This window comes from Neoarius graeffei, chromosome 28 (genome assembly GCF_027579695.1).
Source record: "Neoarius graeffei isolate fNeoGra1 chromosome 28, fNeoGra1.pri, whole genome shotgun sequence".
Taxonomy (NCBI): Eukaryota; Metazoa; Chordata; class Actinopteri; order Siluriformes; family Ariidae; genus Neoarius; species Neoarius graeffei.
In genome coordinates this window covers 19,468,178-19,481,875 of record NC_083596.1, presented here as the reverse complement: position 1 = coordinate 19,481,875, position 13,698 = coordinate 19,468,178, and the positions used below count along the sequence as shown (strand labels likewise).

General features: G+C 40.1%; 1 protein-coding gene across 5 annotated transcripts in view; it reads left to right on the top strand.

Moving 5' to 3' along the window:
• camkk1a (calcium/calmodulin-dependent protein kinase kinase 1, alpha a) overlaps positions 1-13,698 on the top strand; it is a 314,395-nt gene that overhangs the window by 263,382 nt on the left and 37,315 nt on the right. For all 5 annotated transcript variants that reach the window (XM_060912105.1, XM_060912109.1, XM_060912106.1 and 2 more), the window contains one exon: positions 11,434-11,521. In XM_060912105.1, coding sequence (XP_060768088.1) covers positions 11,434-11,521 — 88 coding nt within the window. The remainder of the gene's footprint in view (positions 1-11,433; positions 11,522-13,698) is intronic.

The following is a 13,698-nucleotide window of genomic DNA, read 5'->3' as shown; positions in this document are numbered from 1 at the left end:
GTTTGTAATCCATTAGAGAGGGACAGAGAGATGGACGATCCATTAATTCTGACTGCTCTGAAGTTTGTGTTAAAATTGAATGAGGCCTCATTAAGGCTGCAGGAATATTAATCCTGGCTGTGGAGGGAGGGGTGCGGAGACGTGGATGAATAACAAAAGCCTTTATTCATGGTAAAGTGTGTCTCTTGTCAGCACAGGCAGAGAGCTAAAGAGAACAGCTGAGAGGATTTGCTGCAAGCCTCAGTGTCTCCATTTGTCGCTTCATACGTATAAATCAAGCTTTTTGAGGTCTATCGAGCATCAGAGTGTGTTATGAATGCGCGGGTGACTGGCAGCTTGAGTGTGCGATTGGACAGGTTGTCAACAGCTAACGAAAGCACTTTCTTGATAGCCTCTTAGACAGACACACACACACACACACACATGCGCGTTCCCTTATTGTATGCTGAAGGCAACTAAGGCCCTGTCCACACGGCAACGGATTCAGGTGAATCTGATAAAATTGTTTATCGTTTCGGCCTGGCGTCCACACGGCACCGGCGTTTTGGGTGCCCCAAAACGAAATCTTTTGAGAACGGGTTCCAGAGTGGAAAAATCTGGCAACGGCCCCATTGCGAAGTCGTCTGGATGAGTAGAACGGATTTGTTTACGATGACGTCACAACCACATGACTGTGAGTGCTTCACGCCGGGTAGAAGTGTAACGAACTCGATGCGAGTTGTCAACAAATCCTATAACTTGGTTCATGAAACGCGCTTACAAAATATTTTCACTGTGAATATTTATTGTGTAATGGTGCAAAGTGAGAGAGTGAGAGAATAGCCCTTAGGGCAGAGTCTTTAGTCCAAACACTGCGGAAGCAGTAGCAAACCGCGCACCGCCTGTGCGCTTTCCAAAAACAAAAACAATCCCGCCAACAAAAATAGGAAAAAAAAAAAAGGAGCGATCTCACCTCTTCAGATGTTGGTTTAAGTCCGACAATACATTCCTCAAAAAGGGCGTAGAAGAACAAAGTAATCCATCAACGTGTAGCATTCAATTTATTCCGGACCATTAAAGAATTCTGGAGGATATCAGAATGTTGGCGTACCGGCTTCCATCTACCCCCATTCATTCCTCTTTCCGCGTCTTTCGTTTTACGCTACTGATTAATAATCAAAACTTTATGTGGCTGATGCTACAGAAGAAGGGGTTTATGCGCATGCGTCTACTTCTTCTATTGTTCTGGTGTCTCCGATGGGACCGTCTTACAGCGCACTTAGTGGTGTGGCATGTGTATTGCATCGTTTTCAGCAAGCGTTGCGTTGCCATATGAACCTGATATTTTACTGATCCGTTGCCCATATGGACGCAATATTTAAAAAAAAAATCTCGTTGCCGTTGTCGTGTGGATGTAGCCTAAGACTGAATCTCCATGTGCCACCATTAAGATATACTCTATGAGGATTGTTTAAAAATTTTGGTCTGAATTACAAAAAGTTGGGATGGGATACAGGTCATTTCGCCCAATAGTTGAGACATTTTGTCCAGAGCCTTTTTTGTACACACTGTCAACTATTTTATATTTCAGGTATTTGTTTGTTCGACAAAAGGAGGATTTCTCAATGGAATTTAACCGAAGCTAAACACATTTTTGTATAATGAAAACGAAACCGGAAATGATGGGAATCAGCGAGTGTCAACTTCGGGCGCGTTCGGCTGGGGCTGTTTGTGGGGAGAGAGAATTTTTATTACACCAAATTACCTTTTGATTGGAGAAAGACCTATTTCATATTCTGCCTGGAGTAATAGTCATATTCGCACTTTAGATGGTGTTTATGGTGACTCTGGGCTGCGTCCCTTTCAAGATATTGGAGACCGGTATAATTTGCTTGTTCTTTTTCTATCTGCAGTTTAGATCATCTTTACTGGCACATGGTGCCCCGGGGCAACAATCTTTACCAATCCACCCAATATACAAGTTACTCATCACACGAACTAAAAACAGAGGTACAGTCTCTGCATTATATCACTTCTTCCTGGAGGCCTCTTATCATGAATTACCACTTGACAGAATGTGGAGGTGTGATTGCCCCAATCTTGATTCTGATTTTGAATGGTCACAGGTCTGGGCAAATATTAGGGAGGCTTCCCGCAACCCAGACCACCAGCAGATCCACTTTAACTATATACAAAAGTTTGGGGTCACTTTGAAATGTCCTTATTTTTGAAAGAAAAGCACTGTTCTTTTCAATGAAGATCACTTTAAACTAATCAGAAATACACTCTATACATTGCTAATGTGGTAAATGACTATTCTAGCTAAATTCTACTAAGGCTACATCTACACGACAACGGCAATGAGATTTTATTAAAAAAAATATCGCGTCCACATGGGCAACGGATCAGTAAAATATCAGGTCCATATGGCAACGTAGCGCTTGCTGAAAACGATGCAATACACATGCCACACCTCTACGTGCGCTGTAAGACGGTCCCATCGGAGACACCAGAACAATAGAAGAAGTAGGACGCATGCGCATAAACCCCTTCTTCTACCCGGCATGAAGCACTCACAGGAACAAGCACACAACAAGAAGAAGATGGCTGCGACTACGCGAGGAAATCGTGCCTTCTGTGTGTACAAATTAGTTTTATTAGTGCGCATAGTTTTATATAACTTAATTTTCTTATTGTGTGTGAACATTTTGAAAAGCATTTTTATATAATTTATATAACTTTTTATATTGTGTGTGAACATTTTGAAAAGCAGTCTTATCCAATAAAAAAAAGAAATTCAAGAAATGGTTCAGTTACTTGTTTATTTAAAAGAAAAGCTGTATACAAAAGTGAATGCAATGCAGTGGTTCATACAAAACAGCGAGAGTGCTGCTTGTTCTAGTCATGTGGTTGTGACGTCATCGTAAACAAATCCGTTCTACTCATCCAGACGACTTCGCAACGGCGCCGTTGCCAGATTTTTCCACTCTGGAACCGTTCTCGTTTTGGGGCACCCAAAACGCCGGTGCCGTGTGGACGCCAGGCCGAAACGATAAACAATTTTATCAGATTCACCTGAATCCGTTGCCGTGTGGACAGCCTCTAATGCCGCTTTTCCACTACCAACGCGGCTGAGTTGGGCTGAGCTGTGCCATGCTGAGTTGGGCTGAGTCGAGCTGAGTGGGGCTGTTGGAGTTGCATTTCGACTACAACCGCGCTGAACCGTGCTGGCTGGAAGTGGGTGGGCACATTGGGTGGAGTTAGCGAAAGTGGGTGGACGTCAGGTGATGTCGTTAGGCGGCGCAAACAGTGACATCAGTGATCTTTTAAGCGGTAGTCTCACGACCCGGATAGTAAACAATAAACATGGAGGACATGGAGTCGTTAGTGTTGCTGGTCTTGGTGCTGTGGCTTGTTGTCACCGACAACGCCAACAGATACTGGCAAGAGCGTATAGATGAGGCGAGGCGCATAAGGCTTCATAATTCTCGTAATTCTCCTTCTTCCAGGTTTACGGTGTTTACAGATCCCAGCGTGCTCGCGGGGCGTGTGTGGGCATGTGAGGACACTCCTCCTCACCAATCAGTGCACAGGGGAGTGTCTCCTCACGCCCCTAGCCCCACTCGGCTCGGTTTGGCTCGCTTCAGCCCCACTTCAAAACCGTGCGAGTTTTGGGGGCTGAGCAGGGCTGAAGCGAGCTGAGTTGTGCTGTTCTTAGATAGTCGAAACGCGAGCCGTGTCGGGCTGAAGCGAGCTGAAAAAGGGTAGTGGAAAAGGGCCATTTATGTCTGGTTTTTGGTGCAATATCTCCATAGGTGTATAGAGGCCCATTTCCAGCAACTCTCACTCCAGTGTTCTAATGGTACAATGTGTTTGCTCATTGCCTCAGAAGGCTAATGGATGATTAGAAAACCCTTGTACAATCATGTTAGCACAGCTGAAAACAGTTGAGCTCTTTAGAGAAGCTATAAAACTGACCTTCCTTTGAGCAGATTGAGTTTCTGGAGCATCACATTAATTTGTGGGGTCGATTAAATGCTCAAAATGGCCAGAAAAATGTCTTGACTATATTTTCTATTCATTTTACAACTTATGGTGGTAAATAAAAGTGTGACTTTTCATGGAAAACACAAAATTGTCTGGGTGACCCCAAACTTTTGAACGGTAGTGTACGCAGAACATATTTAACCCCTCACAAGCTCCATTGTATGAAGTTGATAACTGATCCCTTGTGTAGCCCATGTTCTATGAAAGCCTCTGGCACTTTTTTGCATATGATGTGGAATTTCCCTCCTGCCTCACAGTGCTGGTCTAAAATGGCAGCTGAGTTATCTGACTTAGTATCAGTGACTATACCGGTCCTTCTGCTAAACGATCTGTCAGAGATGAATATTACTAAACTTTAAAAAGTGCATTGTTCTAGCCGGCCTGACAGCTACCAAGAAGTTGATTGCGTTGCGATGGAAACCTCCCCATTCTCTCACTATCAGACACTGGGCCCTTACTTTCCTGGATGTGATTTATTTAGAACTGTCAACTGCTAGAGTTACCGTAATGGCGCTAGTGAGGCTACCATAAACAATTGGGACGCAGCAGCTGATTCGCTGAAAGAATTTATAGGATGAACTCTTCCCTTACTTGATGCCTTTTTGTGAGACTCGTAATCTCCTTGTTTCTCCTGAGTGTGTGTGTGTGTGTGTGTGTGGGTACGCGTTAGAGATATATAATCTATAGGATGCCAGTAGACTTGAGTGAGCGTACCTAATGAGTGTAGTGCTGGGGTGGGGGTGGGAGGTGGTGCCCTTTTCTTCCTTTTTTCTTTTTTTTCCCCCTTCCCCTTATGTCCATTTGGTTTCGTTTGTTTGCACCTTATTTATGTGCAGTTGTTGTTGTTATTATTATTAATTATTTGTTACTGTCAATTCTTGTCCTGTCTTTATTGTCCAATTAACGAGTGGTGTTTTCGGTTGTAACTCGTGTTCTTATTCAAATAAAACATTTGGTCACAAAAAAAGAAAATCTATACTCACACTTGCCAGATATCCTTGGCAAGTATGAGGTATGATATCCAGATATGAGAGAACGTGCGTTTTCTCCATCTTTATATAGGCACGCTGATGCCTCTTGATCATGTGCAGGTGAGCCTCATTAACAGCGTGCGTGCGAGAGTCCGCTCAGGTGCGCTCCGGACTGTGCGTGCGCCGAGTGGACTCTCGCACACGCGCTGTTAATGAGGCTCACCTGCACATGATCAAGAGGCATCAGCGTGCCTATATAAAGACGGAGAAAACGCACGTTCAGTGCGAAATATTACTCCACGTCAGTGCGTGTTTTCGAGCCTTATTCTCCCGTGTAGATTCCCTGGGTTTCCAGTCCAGTTTCCTATGCTTAGTTTCTGTCTTTGCCTGATTTAGCCTGTTTGTGCCTCACCCAGCCTTTTGCTAGTTGTGAGATTGCCTGCCATTTTGGATTGTTTGCCTGTGTGTTTTCACAGTTGTTAATAAACATTACTCCTGCACTTGCATCCATCTCCTACCGCTCCCTGACAGTGGGAGGTACATGTAGGTAATTAATAATAATAATAATAATTTATTAATTTATAATGCGCTTTTTACATAAAATGATCAAAAGCACATAACAAATCGAAAACAGAACAATAAATCATATACAAACTAAGTCACACCAATGTCATACAACCAAAAATAAACCACATAGAAAAGATGATGACAGAGCGAACGCATCATGACCATGAAAGAAACACACACGCGTCCACAACAATACTGCATCTCCCTCACAGCTACGATGCACTGGCTCCACCAACAACAATCATGAATGTACATATAACAATAATAAAAAAAATAGCAATGGAATAATGCTGTTCTAATAACTATAAAGTTTCCTAAGAACTAAAAGCTAATGTAAAAAGATAAGTTTTAAGGCGCGATTTAAAAGTAACAAGGGATGAAACATTGCGAAGTTCGCCAGTAATCTCATTCCATAATTTTGGTGCCGCCATGCTAAAAGAACGATCACCAAAAGTGCGCAGCATTTTTCCTTTGGGAAATAGTAAAACAGTGCTAGCACCTGAGCGCAAAGAATAACGCGCATGTTGTCTAATATTAATTAGAGCAGTAATATAAGGTGGCGCCATGCCATGTAAAGCCTTAAAAGTTAAAAGTAATATCTTAAAACGTATTCTAAATCTAACGGGAAGCCAATGTAGGTCCTGAAGAACGGGCGTTATATGATCATATTTACTAGTGGATGTCAATAACCTTGCTGCAGCATTCTGTACTCTTTGAAGCTTAACTATCTCACAATCAGGTAAACCATAAAGAAGACTATTACAATAATCAATTCTAGTTGTAACAAATGCATGCAGAACCATTTCTAGCTTATCCTTAGGTAGAAATTTGCTTACGTGCCTAATATTATACAACCAAAAGAAAGCTGCGCCACAAGACTTAGATATTTGGGTAGATATAGTAAAGTTAGTATCAAACCAGAATCCTAAATTACGTACTGCAGAAGCAGGCTTAATATCAGTAGTACCAACACGAATTGTACAAGGATTAATTTTCAAAAGTTGTTGTTTAGAACCTATAATTAGAAATTCAGTCTTATCGTTTATCTTTAACTTGTCCTGGAACATCCATTTTCTTAAATCATAAATACAGTTCTCTATGGCACGTACCTCCTCAGCTTGGTCCAAAGGACTGTTAGGCTTGAAAGAAAGATATAATTGTGAATCATCAGCAAAGCAATGAGCATCTGGAAGGTGAGCTTGCACAATATGGAATAGCTTGGACACGTAGATCACGAAGAGTAATGAGCCAAGGCAGCTTCCTTGAGGAACACCAAAACGCAGGTCGAAACTATCTGATGTAGCACTTTCAAACAAGATATGTTGACTATGCCCTTACAAGTACGAGGTGAACCAATCCAGCGCCTTCCCACATATTTCGAAACTCAAATTTAAGCGTCTCAGCAAAATTTGGTGATCATCTGTATTAAAACACAGCACTTAAGTCCAACAAAACAAGTAGTGTGACATGCTGAGAGTTCATATTTAGAAGAATATCATTAGCAACTTTTAATAAAGCTGTTTCAGTACTGTGGTATTGACGATAAGCAGGCATACAAATCGCGATTTAAGCATGAGTTTAGTTGGGAGGGTTGTATTGTGTTGTTAATTTCCATTTATTACGGGGAGACACAGTCATAAACCTGCTTCATGCACTCCCTTAAATGAATTATCATTTGTTTATATCTCGATCTTGTTGCACGTATAAAATAATTGATAGTGTGTATGAAAAAAGCTTTGGACGAAATGTCTCAACTATTGGACAAAATGGTCACTGGACGAAGTGTCCTGATCCCTTGGGACGCTATGTAAACCATAAATAAAAACAGAATGCAACTATTTGCAAATCTTTTTCAACCCATATTCAACTGAATACAATACAAAGACAAGATATTTAATGTTCAAACTGACAAATTGTATTGTATAAATATACACTTGTTCTGGATTTAATGCCTGCAACATGTTTCAAAATATTTGGATCAGGGGCATGTTTACCACTGTGTTACATTACCTTTTCTTTTAACAACACTCAGTAAGAGTTTAGGAACTGAGGGCACTAATTGTTGAAGTTTTGAATATGAAATTCTTTCCCATTCTTGCTTGAGAGCGTATTATGATATTTTACGCTTCATAATGTGCTACACATTTTCAGTGGGACGCAGGCAGGCCGGTTTAGCGCCCACACTCTTTTACTATGAAGGTACATTGTTGTAACATGTGCAGTATGTGTAATTGTTGAAGTTTTGAATGTGAAATTCTTTCCCATTCTTGCTTGATACTGTATATGACTTCAGTTGCTCAACAGTCCAGTGAACCCTGTTATCAAAAGGACAAGCGTTGGATTGGACATGTGAGGCTCACCCACCTTTTTTTTTTTTTTATTAAAAGGTGAAGAACCACAAACGTGCCGTTTTTCCAAGACATTGTTGACAATCAAACATGTTTTACTCTGCTGCCCTGGGCTAAATGCCATAAGAGAACTTCTTCTTTTTTTTTTTTTTACTCGCAGTGTACCTTGGATGATGTTCTTAAGAAGGTGCCGCTGCCAAAAGTGTTTAGAGTTTCTGTCAAATGTGTTTTTAAAGCAGCTCAGTTATTTATTTATTTGTTTTATTTGTTAATATTTTTATTTGTTTTAATTATTTATTTATAAGGTCAGTGTAATCTGCTAAAATGTTTTTGCCATGATGTAGCCTCAGGTGCTGATATGGTAAAAAAAAAAAAAAACAACCACCACTTATTCACTCACTCAACAGCATGTGATGTCACCGTAGGCAGAAGTAACACAGCTCTAATGCCACAAAAACAGCAGAACTAAAATGGGAAAGAGTTGTTGTACAAACTGTACAGATAACTTCAATTTCTTGTTGAATCTATCTTTGTACAGCAAAAAAGAAAGAAAAGAGAAGCGAACGGAGGTAGTGGTTTTCTGTTTGAACCTGGCTATGAACATTTGTAATGGTTATAAAGAAAATACCAATGTTATTAATGTTTAATAGCAGTTTAATATTTAAATTTTAGTAAAATATTTATTTAATTTTACTTTAATATTTAAATATTTTACTCCAACCTTTACTAATGTTTGCAAATAATTGTTGAAACAAACTATTTATTTATTTAGCAAAATGAATATTTAAGTTGACAGAATGCTGCATTTTTTTGCAATAAAATTTTCTTCACTTTTTGTGAGGAAAATCTACTTATGAGCTCAGTATCGTAAATTGAACTGAATCATGAATTGGGTGAATTACATTCCTAGTACATTTGGTATTCAGATCTCGGACATAACTATAGACTTGTGCGCTATTCAGAAAAATAAACAGGATAAATAATTGGGATGTGCTGGATCAAGTGCTATTTTATAAGCTTCCGAATAATGAAAGCTAATTACAGGCATAACAGTGGTCCTTAAGGTCCAATTATGTAGCGTAATCATATTTAAGGTACACCATTATAACCACATTAATAATTATTAGCAACTTTTTAAAAGAAACTTGTGCACAAAATGTAACTGAAGCAAATTGGGCAATAGCTAGAAAAAGGTTACATGCCTAATGTTGCTCATATCCACTGTTTGGGCAATAATTATAAAAAAATAAATAAATAAAATAAAAACTTAATTAACTAGAGCTGTAAAGAACCTGCCTGGAATAGGACGCCAGTGTGTTTTGCTTCCTTAGGCCATTATTAAAAAATGTTCTGTTTCCGGTCCACCGGCCGGGTGAGTGCCGTTTGTGTGGGTGAAATTTTTTTTTTTTTAACGCCGGTTTTTCGACATTTTTTTCGGGTTCGTAAATCTAAAATCGAACTTGACATTTCCTCATTCCCAGGGCTTTCCACTAAGGCTCATACTAGCCAGCCATGACAAATAAGTAGCCAGCCGGGGGGGAGTAAACACAAAAACTCCTGTGCACGCAGTTCCCAGGATTAAATGTATTTTCCACAGACCATTTATTTATTCACTTTACTCAAATACAAAGTAAAATGGCAGTAAATCTTCTTTCTTTTCTTGCGTATTGCATCATGAGGCGTTCCTGGCTTGTAAATCTCTTATTTTCGGTGCATGACACATTCACGCAGCTGAGTGCGCGCGCACGCCGCATGTCGGGGCGCGGATGAGTTACTCTCCCTTGATCAACGGTTCAGTTTGACATTATTGTCAGTCCGTTAGATAAACATTTAATTTTATTAAAATCGAAAATTAATATTTAGAGCCTGTGGACTACAAAAATAGTCATTAAAGTAGCCGGCTGGACTTAATTGTGTGGCCGGCAGCCGGCGCTTGTGGAAAGCCCTGTCGAATCAGCTCTGCGCATGCGCCGTGCGGCACAAAAAAATGGCAGCCACCATGAAGGAAGGAGATCCGGAGTTTTCAAACATTTGCTGAAGTGTGAAATCACAAAATGGTATTCTAGCGAACAACAAAATAGTAAAGATTCAGAAAAACAAATAATTCAGTGATCATTTTAATAGTGTAATTTCATCCGAACTAGGCCTAACAGTCGATTTAGAACTACAAAAAGTCAGTGTGTCGGGCATTTTAAGTACCTTTGTAAAAGTTTTGCAAATGTTGCAGTCAGCATTTAAAATGCTAACTTAGTTTTTGTACAAGTTTCAGTTGATTAAACTGTCATATTTTATTAAATGTCTGCTTTTGTAATAAAAAAAAAAGTACTGAAAGAAAAAGCAAACACAGCATTGTGATTTCTTATCCATCCATATATAATTTAAAAAAAAAAAAAAATAAATCCCTCCCTCCCGACTGAAATTTTTTTTGCCCACCTGGTGGACAGGAAACGGATTCTTTTTTTTAAGGATGGCCTTATAGTCAGAAGGAAGATTGGTGAAAAAAGTTGATGAATGCTACTTAGGGTGCATCAGTTGCCCCCTAAAAATGAAAAGTTCCTCCGATCATGATGCATTTTTGTTTTTATGTTCCTTTTGGTAAGAAAACACACTGGGTGAAATATTTTGACAAAATTCAAAAGTTTAATGGTGGCACCAGGAGCTCAAAGTTATGGAAGAAGCTGCTATTTTATGACTTTTATGACAAAATTTCGATCACTTTTCATGAAACATTATGGCACCTTATAGAGTATACCAAATATCTTAGATACGCATTTTTAGTACATATTCTAAATATATCATCAAGCACAGTTTGAGTTTTAGCTGTTCATTGAATCATTGTTCAGCTACTTTTAAACAATACAAATGTATTATGAATCACATTAATGCTTCTCAATCCCTTGCAAAGGTTCTTAACATGATCTCTGGCTCACAAGAAATCAATAAATGGAGTCCAACATTGTGATTCAAACCTTACGTGAAAACATAAAATAAGCGTTTTTTGGCAAAAAAATGAACCTCATGGTGCCACCATTAGACTTTTGAATATGGTCAAAACATTTTACAGGATGCCTTTATTGGTGAAAAGGAACACCCAAACAAAAATGCATCAGATTTTATGAAAGTGAGGGCAACTGATGCACCCTAATGCTACTAGAACCAGGGTTTATGTACAGAAGAGATAAAATGAAGCATTTGGACAACGATCAATCAAGCTGGGTTTGGTTGTTGTTTTTTTTTTAAGGAAAGCTAGTTATACAGAAAATAAACTAATCCCCAGTGTTACCGGTAAGTATGGTGGAGGATCTGCGATGTTCGTCATGTCATATAAAAACGAAAAATCCTTGTTATGATATGGTAGCATGCGCCATGAAGTTCCAGGAGTTAAAAACTTGCCTTTCAAGACTCTTTCACTTGGATAGGTCCGCTCACTTTAAAATATAACATGGAGTGACTTATAAAGAGTTCTGTTTTATAAGCCCATCGAACGATAATCCTCTTTTTGGTAATTGTTTGTCCTTCAGGCCAGCTATCAGTGAAGGCCTGAAGAATCTGATCCTGAAAATGCTGGACAAGAACCCTGACACCAGGATAACCATTCCTCAGATTAAGGTAAACTAATGGGGGAACATAATGGCAGATTATAGCAGATTTTGAAAAGTAGGTCGTATCACTGCGACCGTTGCCAGGATGCGCGCGCAGCCTGGACCCAGAAACAGTGGCGCTGCCCATAGACCGGCATTATGAGCTGTCAGATTATGCCAAACAATTGTCATTACAAGATCGAGAATGCTACATAAATAAGTTAACTCTAACAAGTGGACATCGCCTACCGGATCCGTATTTAATTAAAGAGTGGACGGACGATGTTCCCTGGTATACAATGGCCAGATATATACTCGTACCTTATTGACAAGACTTCAGTGTACACCCACGAAAAACTTCGTGCCTACAAGTCTTTAGATGCATATGATTATGTGCGAGCATGTACAACTTGATTAACAATGAGACGTTCATATTCATTTTGTTTTAATCAGATTATGCCAGTGATGTGATGGCAATGTGGCTTTAGCTACAACAGCAAATGCCAACACTAAACAGCAATTTGCAGGAGGTAATGGCATGAAAGGAATGATAGTGTAAAGAGTGCAGCTAAGAGAAATCAGAGCTGCGTAAAAAGCGAGAGGCAGAGAGCAGAAATGAAACTGAACGGGGCGGGAGCTAGGTTAGAGCAGTCAACGTAAGTTGGCATTTAGAGTGAGGGCACACAATTTTACCTTTCCATCCTCGCTTTAAAATTGTGATTTTCGGCATACACAAATAATGATGGCACAAAATCTGGACTGCTTGAGTCAAGCGAGACCTCTCCTACAAACAAAATTGCATGCAAAGCTAAGTTAACATGCTAACAATATTCATTACATTGTGTAACTATGACCCAGCTAATCAGACAAACGTTACCAAAGTATTTTGCTACATCAATAAACAAAGACTAGAAAGAATAAAAAAGAAAGATTTAATAAATAGCCTGATCTTACCTGTGATGAAGTGGGCGCTGCAAACCCGCGCATTTTTGATAGTGCTTTCATCCCAGTCTACACGTTTGATGGCTTGTAGTCATAGACGTCGGCGATTTTTTTTTTTTTTGAAATGGGTGAGATCCTGCTGGAATTCTGAACATTTTAACCCCATCACTGCTACGATTCTGACGCCCGACAACACAACAACTAGGCATTTCTGAGTCTTTTTTGGGTCCAGGCTGCGCGCGCAATTTCCGCTTACGTATGAATGACGTTTACTGCGAAGGGGTCTATTGAGGTTTTTCACCTGACGTCACAGGGTCACGTGACGCCCCGGTGTCCGCCATTTTGAAGGTCAAGCTAGCTAATGTCAACATCATCATAGCTGGTATGTTACTGTAGCAATGTTTACGTTCAGTCATTTGGATGACTGTTAAAACCTTTCAGTCTCAAGTTTTTCCTTTACTGTATTTACTAGTTTACTGTAATTATGATCCGGCAGCTATTTACACCGGATCCAGTGTAAATAGCTGCCGGAGCACGCTCCAGTTTGCTCCCCCTCAAATTAAGCAGCGCGCTCTGGCTTGCTCCCGGAGTGCTCCGGCCGAGGTTCCGGAGCGCGCTCCGGCTTGCTCCCCCTCAAATTAAGCAGCGCGCTCCGGCAGCTATTTACACTGGATCCGGTATAAATAGCTGCCGGATCATAATTACAGTAAACTAGTAAATACAGTAAAGGAAAAACTTGAGACTGAAAGGTTTTAAGTCATCCAAATGACTGAACGTAAACATTGCTACAGTAACATACCAGCTATGATGTTGTTGACATTAGCTAGTGCTAACAGCTAGCTGCTAGTACACTGCTACAACACAGACACCGACCCTAATAATACAGTTCTTGGTCATTGCCTGGTAACAGCAAATTTATAACGGGCCATGTCTCAACAGACTAAGAAGTTATTTCAATGACATTTAATAACATTTTGTTTATCCTGAGGACCGAAAGTAAATGAAAATGTGAACAAACCTTAGCTGTAATAAGATGGCGACCACCGGCTCCAGGGACGACCCACTGATGTAGGCATGTTACCCAGCCTGACACAAAATATTTGTAGGCATCCAAACTCTTATACGCTTTCAGATCAATACCTGTGTATGGCGATGGGTTTTTAACGACATGGGTATACAGATCATGTGGGCCGAAGTCAGGTAAAGACGAGGGCTTCATGTACTTCCGTACGTCAGTGAACAATCCTGGTGGAAGCAGGTAAA